At 40.9% G+C, this 19213-nt stretch overlaps 1 protein-coding gene across 1 annotated transcript; it reads left to right on the top strand.

Moving 5' to 3' along the window:
- The first annotated feature begins 11458 nt into the window (after window positions 1-11458).
- Window positions 11459-16768, top strand: rx1 (retinal homeobox gene 1). The gene is made up of 3 exons (XM_069680366.1): window positions 11459-11774; window positions 15454-15707; window positions 16277-16768. The coding sequence occupies exons 1-3, from the start codon at window positions 11459-11461 to the stop codon at window positions 16766-16768; spliced, it is 1062 nt and encodes a 353-aa protein (XP_069536467.1).
- The last annotated feature ends 2445 nt before the right edge of the window (window positions 16769-19213 follow it).

The raw sequence follows: 19213 nt of genomic DNA, 5'->3' as shown, positions 1-19213 counted from the left end.
ACCACAAGTCAGATTTAGAGGCGCTTTGCTTTGTTTTAAGTACTGAACTGTACGTCTGCACTTTATGGAACTTGATACTCCTACTTTACAACATTGCAGAGAGAAATATTGCACTTTGTACTCTGTTGCTGTAGTTGCTTGTGTCTTTTCAGACTGAGATTTAACAATTAAAAAAAACACAGGATTCACTCATTAAAAAATAGTGTTTGATAATGTTTCCTCAAATGCTTTACTCCTGGTAAAATGTTCAATGTATGTTTTCCTGGGTTATTAATCACCCACCTACAGCTTATAGCTTACTGATGTTATACTCCTTGAAACCTTCACCAACTTTAGACATTGATTTCTTCATATTTACTGAATGTATTTGAACCCTTTCATGCTTGAACTATTAAATAACAGCAATATATTTGGGGATGTTAATTTTTACTTCTAAGGACATGCAGAGTTTGTTTTATAGCTTTTTATGCATAAACTAAAAAAAATGAATGCATAAACTAAAAAAATGTCTTCTAACACACATATTCAATTAGCCACATGTCCACTAGGGTGGACAACATGAATTTAAGAGTTCAATCGAACAAGTGGGCTATGAAAGTAATTAAAAACAATGTTCTCGTAATGCACCGCTGAACATTCGACTTGACACCCCAGCCTTTCCCCTCTTGAATCTGATAGTGTTTACACTATCCTGCAGGCCTTTCTAGCACACTCTGCGCTTGAGCTCCATAGAGACTGACACACTGGAACTAACCTGCACAAACTATTGAGTTTGTTACAAAAACCGCAAGTCGCATAAATCAATTGAGTTATAGAAAAAAGAGTCTCAATAATAATATTAATTGTAACTGAAATATAGCCAGCATTGCACAACGTCCAATTTAGTTGACAGATGATTAATCATAATTTTCTCCAAACACAAAATAAATACTTAAGAATTTTGACATTTATATTACTCCTTACTTGTTACTTGATGTTGCAATTGTTTTTACCTGTAAGGGTCTTATAGAATAGAAGGATTTGCAACCATCAAAACTCATGCATTTAGTAGAAATAGGCTTTTGAATAGCTTTCCACTGCAGTGAGGGTTAATAATTCAAACTGCGGTTCAGACATGTATCTCATGCCATTATTTAGTAGGCCTAGGCCTAAATACTGGTTACCTATTTGGTCGAAATATACTTCATTAACCATATTCACACTGCAGCCATTTAAAACTTACTTTAGAGTAGCTCACATACTGTTTATCAGCCACTGAAAATTAAATGGATAGTGAATTTCCAGAGGAACAATGGTCATATTATAAAGCAAAAACATATTTGATAACCCATAAGATACTGTCAGGCAACAGCTAACTTTACCACTGAACCAATTCCTAGCTAACGTGTAAAGTTTGAGTGTTACAGGATCTGATAGGAAAGATTCAGCTTGATGGCTAATGGTAATGCTAGCTTACTAACAGAAATGCTATCTGGGAATTAGCTGTATGCTAACGTGAACTGGCTCAGCGGTAGGTAGCCAATGAGTTATCAAATCGTAAACGTATTGTGAACTCAGTTGGACAGCTAAGTCACAACGATGTCCTATCATATCTTGCAACCATGTCAAATGGGGATGTTAGCTAGGAAGTGTTTGAATGCTAATTTTAGCCGTCAACAGTAGCTCATTTGTTACTTCATATGTTGTTTTACTCATTTTTTGGTGAAACATTGGATAATTTCCACTGTGAGGTAACATTTAATTTAATTTAATTTAATGCATTTGAACACATTTAAATCAACAAATAAGCCATGAAGTAAGAAAACCAATGGTTACACTTTTAACTTGTTAACAATTGAAATGTGTTCTTTGGTTGTACTTAGTAGGCCTATTTATTCCGTATGTAAACATAGTTACTAATTTTATAAGCCAAATAGAAATTAACAAATACATGTAACACAATTTCTTCGTGACCTTATGCAGCCTAAGTGAAAGTTACTTGAAATTTTAAATCAGAGGAATTCATTTGCTTTGCACTTTTACTGTTGTCAGCTAAAACAGACAAAACTGTACAACGCACAACAGATATAGCTGCTACAACACAGACAGGTTAGATGCACAATGGTCTGATTGAAGGCACATAAATTAATTCAGAAAGCAATTAAAATCCCTTTCAAGTTACATTCAAGAGGAATATGGTTTATTAACTGTGGTGCATAAAAGAAGCCCAAAAGAAAAGTTGTTTCGGCTTTGGTCTTGTGAGAGTCGACAGAACTCACGCTAACTGCTTAAAGCATTATGGTGGATCTAAGTTTCCCAGCGTATAGTGGAACAAAAACTGCTTCATCAGCCAACATCATCGACACTTGTCTAGCTCAATGTTGATGCTACGAATGCTGTCAAGATGGGGGAAGTAACATCCCACGTATAAATAACATAAAAGCTGTGCAACAACTTACAGTAGACTACCTACTGACTGTTGGCAGCAACACCTCATTACTTAATCAAGAGGTGCTTTGAGGACAAGGATATAAATAACTTACTACTTGCTTTGTGTGGTTATAGCTTGTGTAAAAATCACCAGTGCTGACCAATGAATGTATATATAGATGGACAACGCGTCTCCATCTGCTCCCATTGTACGAAATTGATGCCTAAATAGCCCCTGTGATAGGCGGTGTCATCTTGCGATGGCGACGTCATATGGAGCCAGAGACTGCGCAGTAGAGATCGGCGAGTGAAGCAGCCGTAGCCACTTCCACTAACCCAAACGCACACTTAACTTACCGAAAAAACAGCAAGGATCCCGCACTCCGGCTTGTTTAACATCAGAATAGCTTCTCTGTGTTGGTCTGAGGCTAACGTTCACAGGTATGGAAACTTCAATGACTGTAGTGATTGTTTTAGTTACTTTTTCACTCGCGGATCGTCCTCCGCTCTGCTTACCCGGAACTGACTGGCTGCAGGAGACGAATTTGTCAACAAAGCTGTCAATCATCATTTTGACAGCATCAAATAACCAATTAAAAATGAACACTTGGACGTAAATCAGCATGACAATAACTAACTATAATGACAGAAACCACGTTTTAGAAAAATGTATTGGACGTGTATTTTGATTTTATAGTTTGACTCATGTCCCACCTGTTAACATGGAGGAGGCGGGCTTTATGACCTATACTGCAGTCAGTCAGCAGGGGGCGCTCAAAATGTTTTGGCTTCACTTTTAGGGAGCTGTCATGTCGTCCATCTTTTTATACAGTCTATGTTGCTGACCTACAGTGAGGAAGTAGGTCCTGGTTGATGTCAGAGTTAAGAGTAACATTAGCAGCTTTGTCATGCTCTTTATTGGATTTAGGAAGTTCACTCCACCAACTCCAATCAATGTTGTCCAAGATCGTGTTATGTGATAGTCCTCATCCTGAAAGCCTTCTCTCTTGTAAGTTAACATTGATGACATATTGAGAATAACATAAGGGGCCCAGTGCATATTTAAGATCACTTTAGATTATTTAAATTTATGTATTTTTTTAAATGTTAGCTACTAATAGGGCAAACTTTAGCTTTATTAGCTAGCTAGCTAGCTAGCTACAGCTAGTAAAAGCTGCCTGCAAAAGAAAAGAAGATTTAGAACGAAAAACGACAACGACCATAGCAAAAGTAACTGAAATGGGTGAGGCTTAACAGTCATCTGTAGGGATGCATGATATAATTAACCGATAAAATAATGGGCTGCTGCATACTTGCTTAAAAGCCCTACCTCGGCGCAATGTCCCCGGCGTGAAGAAGACCTGCGCGGCGCAGCGTGATGACGTCACGTGTGTCTACCTGCAGCATGAGAGAGTTAGAAGCCAAAATGTCCGTGGTGTGCAAGTTTTTCCAAAGTGTCCGAAATAGATAGCAAAACTGCTATTTGCAATGAGAGCTCAGCTTCGGTGATGTGAGGAGGAGCCAAGTCAAAGTCTTTCAACACTACAAACTTGATTAACCATCTCAAGACCCGTCACCCTGACCGTTGTAACAACTGTGATTAGAGTATCACCATTATACTGTACGCTGATTCCAATACAGAAGAGAGTTGATGATCTCTGCAATTAAGTGTGCAGGAAAAAAATATCTGTATTGGTATCGGTAATCGGCTAAATGAGTTGTAAAATATCGGCATATCCGATATCGGCAAAAAATCCAATATCGTGCATCCCTAGTCATCTGTCTTTTTTGATGCTCTTTAAATGGTTATGAAATGGTTGCATTAATGTAATTACAAGAAACTTGCATAATTACGAGTTGAAAAACCTGCAATGTCCCAGTTATAATCTTGTTGCTAAATGCTAAACCCCACGAAAAATGGCTAGCCACCATCCCTGGCAGTACACCAGCCTGGCATCACCAGACTAATTTACCGATCTGAATTTGGCCATCGTCATGTTGGTCTTTTGGAGGCCGAAGTGACCATAATTGGATGACATGGTGGTGTTGGAGAGCTGAGCGTGTTTGGCAAATGGTAAGTAATCAAAGCTATACAGTCACTGCCGTGGGTAATTCATTAGCTGGTGAACAAACTAGTAGACCTGTGTGTATCTCACAGAATGAGATTGTATTAATGGTGGTAGGACATGAGTTATGTATGTATCATGCTTAAGAAGCTAAGAGAGCTTGTTTGAACATAGCTGACTCGCCACTCGCTGGCCCACATCATCTGGGAGAGGTAGGGGTGGATGGATACCAGGAATGGTGTTCCTTAAAATATTGGTCGTCTCATCCCTACAACCAGCCGTCTTCTCTGGGGGCAAAAAACCTCAAAACATCCTGACTCAGATGCACTTGAGGCCACAAATAAATAAAAATAAATAAAATTAATGCTAACGTAATCAATTTAATACTAGGTTTTCACTTACCAAAAAAGCCATTGAAGTAACTTCTTAGTTGGCTAATTAGTACAATAAAATACACAGATGCATACCATGTTATAATATTTGTCAGATATTTGCATGAAAAATTCTCCAAATGGGAACAACAACACACACGCTAGTGGGGGGGTTACGTTCAGCAACTGATTTACCTGAGATGTCACCTAGCAGACAGCTAGCAGCACCCACCTGTCAGTCAAAGCAGCCACTCCCCTAATTATGCATAACTTTAAGTTGACAACTTTAACAGGTCAATTATTTAAAAATGTGTCCCTATACAGATGTCATGAATAGAGAAATAAGCTATAGAGACCAGAGCTGTTTTGGGCATCTTATGGTGGGCCTAATGGGGATTTACTCACTTTTAAAGCAAGCCTCAAGTGGTCACTTAAGGAACTGCAGTTTTGGCACATGTGCGTTGGCTTAATCTTTTTAAACAGAGATTCTGTCACTTGATCTGGATGCTGGATGATTGAAGGCACATAAATTAATTCAGAAAGCAACTAAAATCCCTTTCAAGTTACATTCAAGTGGAATATGGTTCATTAACTGTGGCTCAAATGCATAAAAAAAGCCCAAAAGAAAAGTTGTTTTGGCTTTGGTTGTGAGATTTGACAGAGCTCACGCTAACTGCTTAAAGCATTATGGTGGATCTAAGTTTCCCAGCGGATAGTGGAACAAAAACTGCTTCATCAGCCAACATCATCGACACTTATCTAGCTCAATGTTGATGCTACAAATGCTGTCAAGATGGGGGAAGGAACATCCCACGTATAAATAACATAAAAGCTGTGCAACAACTTACAGTAGACTACCTACTGACTGTTGGCAGCAACACTTCATTACTTAATCAAGAGGTGCTTTGAGGACAAGGATATAAATAACTTACTACTTGCTTTGTGTGGTTATAGCTTGTGTTAAAATCACCAGTGCTGACCTACAATGAGGAAGTAGGTCCTGGTTGATGTCAGAGTTAAGAGTAACATTAGCAGCTTTGTCATGCTCTTTATTGGATTTCGGAAGTTCACTCCACCAACTCCAATCAATGTTGTCCAAGATCGTGTTATGTGATAGTCCTCATCCTGAAAGCCTTCTCTCTTGTAAGTTAACATTGATGACATATTGAGAATAACATAAGGGGCCCAGTGCATGTTTAAGATCACTTTAGATTATTTTAATTTATGTATTTTTTTAAATGTGAGCTACTAATAGGGCAAATGTTAGCTTTACTAGCTAGCTAGCTACAGCTCTTAAAAGCTGCCAACAAAAGAAAGAAGATTTAGAACGAAAAACGATGACAACCATAGCAAAAGTAACTGAAATGGATGAGGCTTAACAGTCATCTGTCTTTTTTGATGCTCTTTAAATGGTTATGAAATGGTTGCATTAATGTCAGTTTAAGCCAAATTGCTTAGACTGTAATTACAAGAAACTTGCATAATTACGAGTTGAAAAACCTGCAATCTCCTATTTATAATCTTGTTTATAGAAATGCTAAACCCCACGAAAAATGGCTAGCCACCATCCCTGGCATCACCAGACTAATTTACCAATCTGAATTTGGCCATCGTCATGTTGGTTTTTTGGAGGCCGAAGTGACCATAATTGGATGACATGATGGTGTTGGAGAGCTGAGCGTGTTTGGCAAATGGTAAGTAATCAAAGCTATACAGTCACTGCCGTGGGTAATTCATTAGCTGGTGAACAAACTAGTACACCTGTGTGTATCTCACACATTGAGATTCTATTTATGGTGGTAGGACATGAGTTGTGCTTAAGAAGCTACGAGAGCTTGTTTGAACATAGCAGACTCGCCACTTGCTGGCCCACATCATCTGGGAGAGGGAGGGGCGGGTGGATGCCAGGAACGGAGTTACTCAAAATGTCCTTGTAAAGAGAAATTAGCTATAGAGAACAAAAACGTTTTGGGCATTTTATATGAGGCCTAATGGGGATGTACTCACTTTTGAAGTAAGCCTCAAGTGGCCACTTAAGGAATTGCAGTTTTTGGCGCTTATAAGTTGGCATCATTATTTTAAACAGATTTTGTCACTTGATCTGGATGCTACAGCCAGATATGACATGATTCACAATGTTTCACATCATTGGCAGTGTCTTAGTTGTTTATGAAAATGCCTCAACAGCGCTTAAACCTAACCCACATAAGATAAATGGTTGTGATTGGCCCGACCTGAATCAGGGCAGATGGAAGTCTGTCTGAACAGGAGGAACAAATATAACACAAGCATGTAGATTTGTATGGTTCTTTGGTTTTATATATATATGTAAAATTGTCCTATAATAAAAGTCCTTCACAATAATAAAATCAATGTACTTGTTCTAAAAGGAGCTATAAGCAGTGAATGTATCAAGGTCCAACAAACTATACCACAGCACAATGAATGAGTGTGTGCGTGTGTGTGATTTTGCATGACAGAGAATCACATGAATTTGCTTTCCCTGTCACACCACCGCCTCACCCTTTATCTCACACCCTCTGCCCGTCCCCCCCATCTCGCTCCCCCTCTCTCCCCCCTGTCCCCCCCACCTCCCACGGCAGTAAGCTGACACTGCGCATTTACACGTTAGCTGCTTTTACCTCTAATAGGATCAGTGGGACTTACATTGTCATCTGATAAAACTAAGAAGCTTGATAACTACACTGCTCCCTCTTAACCAATTTATGCTCAATTAGGAAAACAGGGAAACAATGGAAGGACAAAAATGTATTAACAAAATCCTGAGGGGATCATCGAGACCCTTCGGCTGTCATTAACTGTCGGCAGTGAGAGTCATTTTCAGCACAGAGCAGGGACTCTAACAGGGACGAAGGATAATAATGTTATTGTGCTGCAAGCTGGTTCTAAAGTGGAAAACTTTGATGATTGATGCCTTATTTAGTGATTTTTTAGATGTATGATTTATTGGTATTAAAATCAAAAGTGAAATGACATGATGATTCCTTTATAGGCCAATACCTCTAAGATGAGTTCGACCTAAATAAAGCCTTCATTTTATTTTCCCCGTTTAAATATGAGGTGATACGCAGATTATAAACATTATTAATCCAAACATAAGATACTAAATAATAAAAAATACACCCATGGACTTTTGTGGACTTTTGCCTAAAATTCATCTTGTTTATCTGGAAACTTATAATATATATAAATAATTTGTCATCAGTATTATAACGATATGTAAAGTATATAACCACAGTACCTTGGTGGCAGTATGTATCTATTAGCAGACTTTAGCATCATTTTTATCCGCATTAATTATTTAAATACTTAGAAAATACATTGAGGGAGATCCCTCAGATATCCAGATCGCCAAAACAGATAACACACACCAAAGATATAGTTATAAATAAATTATATGACTAAATTGAGGTCAACATCAGCATTAGATTTAGGGCGAGGAGTTTAATAAACCAACCAGTCTGATATAAGATGTTTCTTTAGCTTTAGATATGTGTGAGGTCACAGGAAATCTCTTTAGCGTCTTTGGTGTCGTGGCAGATTTCTGTGACGCTAAGCTGAGGTCGACTCTGAACTCCACGGGCACCACTGATTTAGGTCTAGCAGCAGACACCATTGTACTTCAGCACACAAAGAAATCTCGTACATGTATGCAGAGAAACTGACAGGGTGATGGTAATTAGCAAGTTATTACTTTTTTTTCTTTAAGGCATTTTTTCAGTCAACATTAAACCTTAAGAAACCTTGAGGAGTCTAATTATCATCATTTTGTCATATAGTTGTTGAAGTATTACTGCACCTCACTAAGGGGACAAATGTTCCATCCTTTCCCACTTTTTACGTACTGGAGTGCTGCAATGAATTTTCAGCCTCCTGTGACATCATCATCACCTGCGCCAGGATTGGTCCAACAGTATCATCTGAAATGGAGGTAGAGCACTGCATTTTTAAGCTGTAAAAACAGGAGATTTTTTTAAATTACATGTGCCATATATCTATGTGATTAATTATCAAAATCATAATTTCTTTATGTTTGGTAATATAGTGTTTCCTTTAGCCCTCTGACTTCTTAACAGGCATGGTCGTTTGCTTTATTTTAAACTGAGGAACACTTTTTTTCATGCATGCCTAACTGAGTTGTAATGGCTTACAATTTAGCAATATCACACGAGAGGGAGTGATGTTATACTGAATATCATGTGGGCTATGATTCTGCCATAGGCCGCAGATAGCCGTGCTGATATTCAGTACAACATCACAACTTGTGTGTGACATTGCTTTTATACAACAGTTACACAAACGGCAAATAGTGTAAAAAGTAACTTTTGCTCCACCAACTCAACTAGTTCCACAATTTAATTGAAACTGAACTTTTGTTGCCAAGCAACCCAAACATTCTCCTGCACTCTGTGTCTACAGGTTCCCATAGATCAGCAGTTTTTTTTATCATGTACATTTATCTGTATGTTTCAACCAGTGACTTAAGAGTCTGATGTGTGATTCAGAGGTACCAGCGTGATCAATCTAACAAACACAGCCTGCTTTAGTTTTAATTAACAGTATTTAGAACACCTGGCTGAGGCGGAGTGATGTTGTACTTTATATTAGCATTCATGGAATGTCTCTTGACCAATCAGATGACTTGGTCTAAGCTGTTGTTTAAAGAGTGTTACTGCACTGTTTCAGAGTTACTGTAGCTTTGAGAATAATTTTGAGGAAATCAGCAGCTGTTTTACTTCCTCTGTAAGTGATGAATGTTGAGGAGAATTAACATCTCTCACTGATTTGATTGCATTACTTGTTTTACAGTGTCTCACCCATATTCTGCAGCATACGTTGGGGATGGCTGTGGCAGAGGTAGAGCGGCTGGTCCACTGATTAGCAGGATGAAAGTTTGATATCCACCTTCTCTGTGTCCACATTTACAGAGTCCATGGGCAAGACAAATCTTTCCTGATAGTCAGGCTCGCATCCTGTGATATCAGTGTTTGACTGAAGTAGCAGCAAAAAGTTACAGTTTGTTCATTGTTACCTAATTGAATGGGAAGCTGTTATATATTGCAAAAAAAATGTTAATGTCAAAAAAGGTTTAAAATTATGAAGAATTTGTTGAATTACTTTTATTATGAAATATTGCAAAACTTAGCTTATTTCTTCAACTTTGCTACAGTCTATAAAACAGCATGGCTAACATTGTATTTTAGAGATAATGTCCTTGTACCAAGATGTCACATTAGACAGAATAGCTTGGATGGGATATTACTTTAAAAAGGTTTCCTATTATAAAATAATAAGTCAACGTAACTATAAACCTGTTACAGAAAAAGTCTTCATGCTGAGGTTAGTTCTGATGTGTTATCATCTGTAAGTTTCCTTCTTTTATGTAATCCCACATAACGGGGGTAGCTCAGTGAAAACTTTCAGCGGCTCTTTTGTCTTTAAAACAATACATTTATGAAAGAAAGTCCTGTCCGGGCTTCATTAGCATGGCCTCCTCCTGTGGGGGTGAATGGAAATGACATTTAAAACAATTACTTGAGCAGAAACCAGCTGCCAATCACTCTTAAAGGGGAAGGATTCCAATTAATAACCCTCTCCTAATCCCCTCGTTTCACCTCCTACGCCCCCCTCAGCTTTGTCCACCTCTCCCTCTCCGTCTTTCTCCTCTTCCACTCTCCTCTCTGAGCCCGAGTGCATGGCGTCTGATCTCTGCGGCTGAACGCCGGGTTGCTTGGTTTAGTTGCACTTTATTGGAGTGTTTATCTGTCAGGACTGTTTGCTACACAGAGACATCATTGAGAGAGAGAGATGAGCGGAGAGCATGAGTGACTGCGAGCGGTGCACACTGTCGATCTGGGAAGAGTGAAGTTTAGGGGAACAGGTGGAGCTCTGGCAGCAGCAACTTTTTACAGTTCAGCATATAACCTCCAGAAGGTAAGATCTTACACTGTCTTTATGTATCGTTGTCATGCTTTTCAGTGACACCAAAATTGTGTTATTTTCACACACATACAATAATACTATCATAGAATTTTGCTCTTTTACATGTGTGTTGATGTACAAACATCTTCTTTATTCTGGACAGTGTATTTTCACCAACATTGATGTACTTCACAGGAAGACATCCTGGATAAATTTGGCTTTTTTTGAACCTCAGTACATGCACTATTTTATATCCACTATGTATATGAATCCCTGTAAAGAAAATGTCCATAAAAGCATCAAGTTATGTGTAAAGTATGATTAATTACAGATGATAGACTTTTATTTTGAAAGAGTATCAAATTTGTGTTTTTGAAATTGAGTGTAAATGTAACTTTTTGCAGATAATTCATAATTATAATCAACATCTTAGACTTAGTCATTAAGTGAATCCCTCTCTGCACACTCTCCTGTGTGCACTGTAGCTTTCCAAGTCTGTTGGATGGACTCTATACTCCCTGCGTCTCTGCAGAAGATAAGCTTGTTTAGATGGAGACATGAGCACACTCATCCAAGGTACCCAGGTGATCTCTGTCCTGCACCTCACCTTTAGTCCTTCACTTAAACCCTGTTTTTTCCGCCTCTGACCTGCAGTGCCCAGACGCTCGAATGCATTTATCACTGGATACCATGAGCATGGTGGACGACAGCTGCCTCTCACCCAGCAACTTCCACGAGATGGGGAAAGGTGGGGGCATCGCTGCGGGGGGCCGCGTCCACAGCATTGATGTCATTCTAGGTTTCAGCAAAGACCAGGACCCCATGCTCAGCCCTGCCGGGGCTCCGCGGCCCCACAAAGTGGACATAGAGGGCCTGGAGGAGCCTGGCAAGCAGCAGGAGCCCCAGTCACACCCCACCTACAGCGGGCACCTTTCCTCACTGAGAAACGGCGGCTCGGAGCAGCAGCAGCAGCAGCAGTACCACGGTGAGTCAGGCTGCTGATGCGGGGGATGCTGGGCTCCAACCTGGCATCCTGGAACTCAGTTTTAGGGATCGATTTTCTTTTGGGCGGAGGTCATTTTTCTAAGGTCAGATCATGCTTTAGAGTTTGCGATCAATGATCAAGTTTATGAATTATATGAAATAGTCATGGCTATTGATTTTACAGCAGCAGCTCAGGAAAGGCGGGATAAGTGTGAACTCTGGGTTCAGTGTTTCAAAGAGTATTTATATTTGATTTGTTGCACTGAAGTTAGAATATTGATGCTCCTGAGCACACAAAATACATCTTACTTAACCACTCACCATAAAGATATCTGGCTACCAGCACAGATACAGCCTTTGACGGTCCAAACCCAGAATGAACTTTCCACCCTATGAAAATGACTTCAAAGCCTAAATATGAGATTATACTGTCGATTTTACTATTTGAAGCATATCATAGATCATGTATAAAGGGCCCAGCATGCACTAAGAAGATGTACCTCTAAAACTTCTTATAAGTTTCTGACACAAATAGCCACTCAAAAAGAAAACATGCAAAGTAGTGCTGGGAATTACGGCTCTTTGAAGGGAGTCAAAAAACAACAAACTTGGCGGAGGGTTATAATTTTGCTCACAGTCGGCACTATGTTGCTGTGACATGATTTCGCTGCACGTGACCTAGTGTAGCAGAGTTGCAGTTGAAAAAGCTGCCTGTTGTAATTCGGCATAAAGGGGAGTGGATCTAGAGCGGGCAGTGAAATTTGGGCACAACTATAAAAAGAAGGGCTCTCACCTACGACTCGGTTCCCGTCGTTTCGCACCGAAGAGCCGTTCAAAAGAATCGGATCGTTCGCGAACGTCACAACACTAATGTAAAGAAGTTTCTGCTTATTTTTGCATGTTGACAAATCTGTACTGGAGGCCTGAAACTGCTATGGCAATGAAAACATGTAATGGTTCATCTAAAATTGGAAAGGTGAAAATTGTTGAAGTCAGACGTTTTTCTATCCTTTTGTTGGAAAGACAAAGTATCTGATGATCTCAGATCTGACCGGTTTTAAATGAGGCCGCTTTAGTACCAGGGGATCATATGTCTTTGTGCAGCATCTCTGTGCAGTTCATGTTGCACGCTGTTGCACTGCAGAGCCTCTTGCATTAACTGAGTGGGCTGAGATTGAGAGATAAATCACAGAACAAGATGGTGCAGGGGGTTTATGTCCCCAAGCCCAATCCCATCCCCTTGTGGAATTCCCCTAATCTTCTCTTCTGTGCAGATTAGATTTTACAGTAGTTCATTCGGGTGTTATTGTTATCGTCCCGTCTCAGAGTCAAATTAATCTGAAGCTATTTTCACATGCAGGATCTGGCAGGTGGTTGATGATTTTTTTTTGTGTGGCAGAAACAAACAAAAAATGATTTCCCTGAGCCTGAGATGGATACAGTGGAGAAAAATGATTCAAATTAAGTCGCTGAATCCAGGAGGGCGTTCGTTTCCTCTTGATTAACGTACATCAACACTAATGACATCACTCCTTTGTGTGTAACTCTCCTGTGAAGTCAGCCCAGTTTCCTCCTCAATGAGCAACTTTTCTGTGTTTGGTGTCAGTCGACCCCCCTCCCTCCCCGCTCTGTGCTGAGATGTTCTGCTGGCTGATAAACAGTGGGCAGCCTTCAGACCAGCGGCTGTGATGGTCTGACAGGCCGAGAGCTGGTCACTGAACCAGACCTGACCTCTGCCTTTGTCCGAGCCTGGCCTTTGTCATAGCTGCTTAATGAGAGGTGGATAAATGAACCCCTAAAAACCCTGCGCTGCCTTTGCTTCTGCTCCCGTTTGTCAGTTAAAAGAGCACAATGACCCCCTCCTTTATCTGCGTCAACACGTCTCCGTCACAGACACAAGCGCACACTTACAATTGTGCGCAGTCAGTTGTTTTACTGAAACGGTCACAAGGGAGAACAATACTTTAGCATGATTTTATCATTCTTGACTGCAGAAACACAAGTTCTAGACAATATGAAACATACAAAACATGAGGTTAAAGGATTGGAAGAAGTAACTAAATAGGCAGACACGAAAAAAAACGGGGAAAAAGGAAAGAAAAAGAAGTAAGTATGTTCAGTTCAGTGCCGAGAAATGAGTGTCCCTTAATGTGCATTTAAAAGCATGTGGGTATGTACAGTATGTCCGTGCTGTAGTGTAATCATCATTTATTCATATGTATTAAACAAAGTAAGAATGTAAAAATGATCACGTCACATAACGATGAACATACAGTTAAGTGGACAAACTGCTAAATAGCCAGATATGTTTGTTACAGGTAGGTGGAGAACAAAAGCAGAGCTAAAAGAAAGCGAGTAAGTAAGCGAGCAAAGGTCAACATTAGGTGGTGCTAATGTTGCCCTGTGCGGGAAGTTGACATTCACTGTTGTAACTTAAAACAACTTAAAGTCAGGGACTATAATTTATAATTAGGACACGTCATCATAAGCCAAGTTGGGCGCTGAGCTCAGAATGTGTGTATAAAGAAACAACTGTTTGCTGATGTGTTCAATATATGAATTTTAAAGGTGATGAAGATGATGTCAGTGTTTTAATGTTTTATGACCTATACTGCAGCCAGTCAGCCCGGGGGCGCTCTAAATGTTTTGGCTTCACTTTTAGGGAGCTGTCATGTCGTCCATCTTTTTATACAGTCTCTGATCACAACTTGTTCCTGCTGCCCCCAAGAGGCCACTTTGTCAGCCTCTCTGGAAACTTAGCAAACTCCCTCCCCTGAAGTCGACAGTGAGACTAGATTGAATTTTCCGCCTGCTCGTGAATTTCCACTCAAGTGTTTTCTGTCTAACTATGTATTGCATAGTGCATGTGATTATATTAAAGGACCAAATCTTCTGTAAACGTTATCTTTCATGCTAATGATCAGTCAGTTCTTACATGCAAGTGAAAATTCTCTGACTTCTGCCAACTAAGTATTTCAAAGTCAATTTAATCTTCTTTCTGTGATTGACAATTTACCCCAAACGATCTGAATGATTATGTAAGGCAGCTGATCCAGGTCTGGTCCTGGCGAACATGAACTCTTTTGTTGAGTGGGTGTTTCACAGGATGATCTGATTGATCTTTCTACTTTGCTTATTCAATTAGATGATGGTTAAAGTAATTCGGCGATCAGTTGCTCCTTACAGTGCCAAAGACGTGTTTCTCTGGGGATGAAAGTGATGTAATAACATATTACAGGAGATTAGGAATAACAAGGAGGGGTTTTGCAGTCGACCGTCAATAAGACGATAAGTTACGGCTTCAGTATAAACTGTATTAGATGTGGTTGGAACAACAGAGTGATTTCCGGCTCAGTCCGTGAAAAGAAAAGGACCACTCTTGTTTCCAAACATCTTTTTGTGTCCAGTTTACATTTGGAGAAGATAAACACTGGAAACAACTTCTCTAAATCCGATTAGGAATGTTTTTGAGCTTCATTGAAGTTCAGGGGATTGCTTGCTTCACTGACCTACAGTAGCCTATTGTTGCAGGTGTCAAACTAATGTCTGCTCTACTGGAAAGAGGAACTACATTCTTCATTTGAACTCACCGTTCTGCTTTGGATTTTCTTAGAAATACTGGTTCATATTTGTAGTAAGTAAATGTACAGTCCTGATTCGTTGTCTTGTGCTCTGAACAGATACCGGCTTATTCACAAACAAGTGTGACGAGGATCTGAGTGAGCTGAGGAAGAGTGTCGAGAGCGATGAAGGCAAGTCGCCGGAGTCATGTAAGGACGATATGCCCAAGAAGAAGCACCGGCGCAACCGCACCACCTTCACCACCTACCAGCTGCACGAGCTGGAGCGTGCCTTCGAGAAGTCCCACTACCCGGACGTGTACAGCCGCGAGGAGCTCGCCATGAAGGTCAACCTCCCAGAAGTCCGAGTTCAGGTCGGAGTCATGATTACAAACAAACAGATATTCTCTTGTGTTGTGCCATTCATTGATATTTCAGACATCTACATCTTAATGTGTCAGTCACTTAAGGGTTAAATTGGTGTCTTTCCAAAAGCTGAGGTGTTGTTCAGGAAAACTGAGAAACACTAAGCCTTTGGCTAGTCAGTACTCAGGTTAGGAAGGTGTAGTAGACGGTTACACAAGCAGGGTTTTGGTTTCCCAAACACACAACTCAATGTCATACAGAGCTGTAAGGACATGAAGGTGCAGTGTTTAAGGAGAACAATGTCAAAGGGCCAAACTTCAGACACCTTAAAAGAAGTTAGGTGCAGCACTGTTTTTAAAGTACATTTCAGGAGCGTCAAGCCTGCATCAAATTCATTTAAATGTATATTTTCATCTCAGTCTGAGCTCTCTTTTCATGAGTCACACACAATCCATGGTCAGAACACAAGACAACCCTTGCAAGGGTTCAGACCATTTATGTGTAATGAGTATTTATCATGCACATATGTCGCACGTATTCATGTACACTTCATCATTTCCCTGATTTTGTCCCGCAGGTCTGGTTCCAAAACCGCAGAGCTAAATGGCGTCGGCAGGAAAAAATGGATGCCAGCACCATGAAGCTCCACGACTCGCCCATGCTCTCCTTCAACCGCTCAGCGCCCGTTCACACCAGCATGGGCCCGATGACCAACCCCCTCCCCCTGGACCCCTGGCTGTCCTCCCCCCTCTCGAGCGCCACACCCGTCCACAGCATCCCGGGCTTCATGGGTCCGTCTCAAGGCCTCCAGCCGAGCTACCCAAGCCACAGCTTCCTCAACTCCAGCCCTCATCCTCCTCACCCTCACCCTCATGCACACTCTCACCCTCACCCGTCAATGGGGCAGGGGATGCAGAGTATGGCTCCTCCCCCTTACCAGTGTCCCGCACCGTACCCCGATAAATACCCTCTGGAGGACGTGGACCAGCGCAGCTCGAGTATCGCTGCGCTCAGAATGAAAGCCAAGGAACACATCCAGTCTATGGACAAGACCTGGCAACCCATGTGACCAACACACCTGGCAGCCCATGGGAGATGTTGAGGTTGTTTGCAGGGGTTCAGGGTAACAGACACTGACTGAAACGTTGGGAAAAGACGTTTCTGTTACTCCCAGAGCAAAAAGAAATGGATTTTGAGCTGTGAAAACTGAGGATTTTAGAACTTTCTTACTATTTTTTAATGTTTTCTCATCTCAAGGACACAAGGCAAACTACTGAACTTTACAGCCTTGTTAAAGTGTTAAATTTAAACCAGACATCTGTTCTCTCTCCCGTCTCTGAGCGTTTAGTCTTGTCTAGTTATACATGCAGCTTTTTCCAGGGAACAGGAAGCGATGTCACCTTAGTTTCAGGGGAGTCAGACGAAACACCCGCCATAAAGCTGTCCATTTTCCCGTTTCCTTTCTTCTATTTTCACTAAGTTTGTGTTTTTACTAATTAATCAAATTTTTTCATTGGTCAGCTAATCACAGTCTCGGAGTACTTTGTGAATGAAAGTCCATTCTCAGTTTAATGTGAGAGCAGCTTTTAAAAAATCTAATCATAAAGACGCATAACAATGTCTCTGACTGCGGCTGTGAATGTCTCACTAACGTTATATAAGCTGTGTATCTGGTTTTGGCTGCCCAGTTTGTGTGTTTGAGCCTTTAGCTCGGATAAACTGGAAGATGAGGACAGCTGAGGAGCAGCGAGGCCTGCTGTAAAATAGTTTGGAGGGAAAGTTTACGAGAGTCAGAGATATGACGGCACCTTCTAAGAGGAGAATATACCAAAAATAATCCTGCACAGTTATTATCCCTTTTGTGCTGTGATGCTTTAAGGAAGGAGGGAAGGAAGGGAGGAAGGAAGCTAGTGGGCAGAGTAACCCTCTTTTTGCTTGAGTGGCTGCTGGAGGAGAAGACCTGTTGGCAGCTCAGTGTTGGGTGACTGCGTGTACGTGCAGGGCAGCAGAAAGAGCCCTGTGTGATGCGTCACCCCACATAGTTTAGTCTTTGTTCGGCACAATTGATCCAAGTGTATCCTCTTTGTCTGAAACTGAAGGGGGTTTGGGGGGTGGGGGGGCACTGCACTAAAAAAGTGCAGGCTGCACTAAATAGGCCCTTGTAACCATTTTGTCACTGAAGTTTTTTTTTTGTCTCAATCAAAGGAGGAGAAACATGGATTGTTGCTGCTGTGGTCATTAGTGACACAATATTGGTCTTTTACCATCTGGGATAGAGTCAAGCTCGGATTGTCTTAAAGAGAGGACAACCACAATGTGTTTAATAGGAGCAGTAGAGATGAAAAAATGTGTATTAACAGGCAGAAATATTATACGATAGCACCACATGTTCACTTTTGTGACCGTTATGGAAAAAGAAGGAGAGACAATCCTTCATCTTAAAGTGCAATTTCAATTTCTTCCTTTAAAAACGACTCATTTTCCCCACAACTGTCCTTTGTATGGTTTTGATTTGTCACATAAATATGATGTGAAAGTTGCCAGTAAATCATGCATCCGCACTGAAAGCAGCAACAACAATTTTAAATAATTTCTGCTTCCTTATAAAGTTATACTATTGAGGTTGTACACCCGCTGCTCGTCATTAGTCCTTGAGTATTTTGTAACGTTGTTGGTAAGTGATGTTTAACCTCCCGTTTGGACAATGCCAGGACCTAACACCACAGAGGAAATGAGGATTACCTTTCACAGTAAGAGCTTCTTTAGGATATTGCATTAATGTGATTTGGGACCAAGAACAAGCCAAAGGTTAGATAACGGACAAAATGCACTAGGAGTTTAACAGTTTTAGTGTTTTTTTTAATGTGAAAATTCTCTTACATGTTGTAGTTTTATCTGTCCTTTAGTGTTTACTTTTTTTTTTGAGTTGTCTGGATCATTGATGTCCGTGTTCTGGAAAAAAATTGAGATCTACTGCAAATAAATATAGTTTGATAGGATATGTCTCCCACTTTCTCCCTGCACTGCTTTCATGTTGACCTGTGCACTCATTCCCACACAGTCAATCCAAGATTACTACAGTATAATCGTTATCATCTGACATACACGGGCAGAGACATTTTTCTTTCTTGTCCTCTAACACTTGTGCCCCGTCTCTCTCTCTGTCATATAAGGGCTCTTTCTCTCCCTTTTTTTTTGTGTTACCCCTCCCGATCCTCTCTGCTGTTCCACTGTTTGGTGGCAGGGTGCCAGCCTGTTAGGAAGATGAGACTCCAATCAATCAGGGCTTCCCAGGGGGGCCTCTGACCGCAGGGCCCGGCTCCCTAATTGCCCCCAGGCAGGGAGGCCGTCCGGCAGCTCAGCCGCTGCAACACATGTTCACAGAGGGACCGGTGCCGCCGTGCGAGCTGGCCTCCTCAGCGTGTGAATCACTTTCTTGGACAGATGGAGGCCCGGATGGAGCCTGTAGCTCAGGGGACATATGGGGAGGCCGGTGGATATTACAGATTTTTTT

The sequence above is a fragment of the Semicossyphus pulcher genome, unplaced genomic scaffold, assembly GCF_022749685.1.
Source record: "Semicossyphus pulcher isolate SPU_LCO1_2020_fin unplaced genomic scaffold, fSemPul1.0.p SCAF_4, whole genome shotgun sequence".
Lineage (NCBI taxonomy): Eukaryota > Metazoa > Chordata > Actinopteri > Labriformes > Labridae > Semicossyphus > Semicossyphus pulcher.
This window is presented reverse-complemented; position numbering and strand designations above follow the sequence as displayed.

Bases quoted from the DNA above. Each gene is read 5' to 3' on its own strand.
- rx1 (XM_069680366.1), top strand. From the start codon at position 11,459: ATGCATTTATCACTGGATACCATGAGCATGGTGGACGACAGCTGCCTC. The intron at 11,775-15,453 runs GTGAGTCAGGCT...TGCTCTGAACAG, and splicing joins GCAGCAGCAGCAGTACCACG to ATACCGGCTTATTCACAAAC. The intron at 15,708-16,276 runs GTCGGAGTCATG...TTTGTCCCGCAG, and splicing joins TCCCAGAAGTCCGAGTTCAG to GTCTGGTTCCAAAACCGCAG.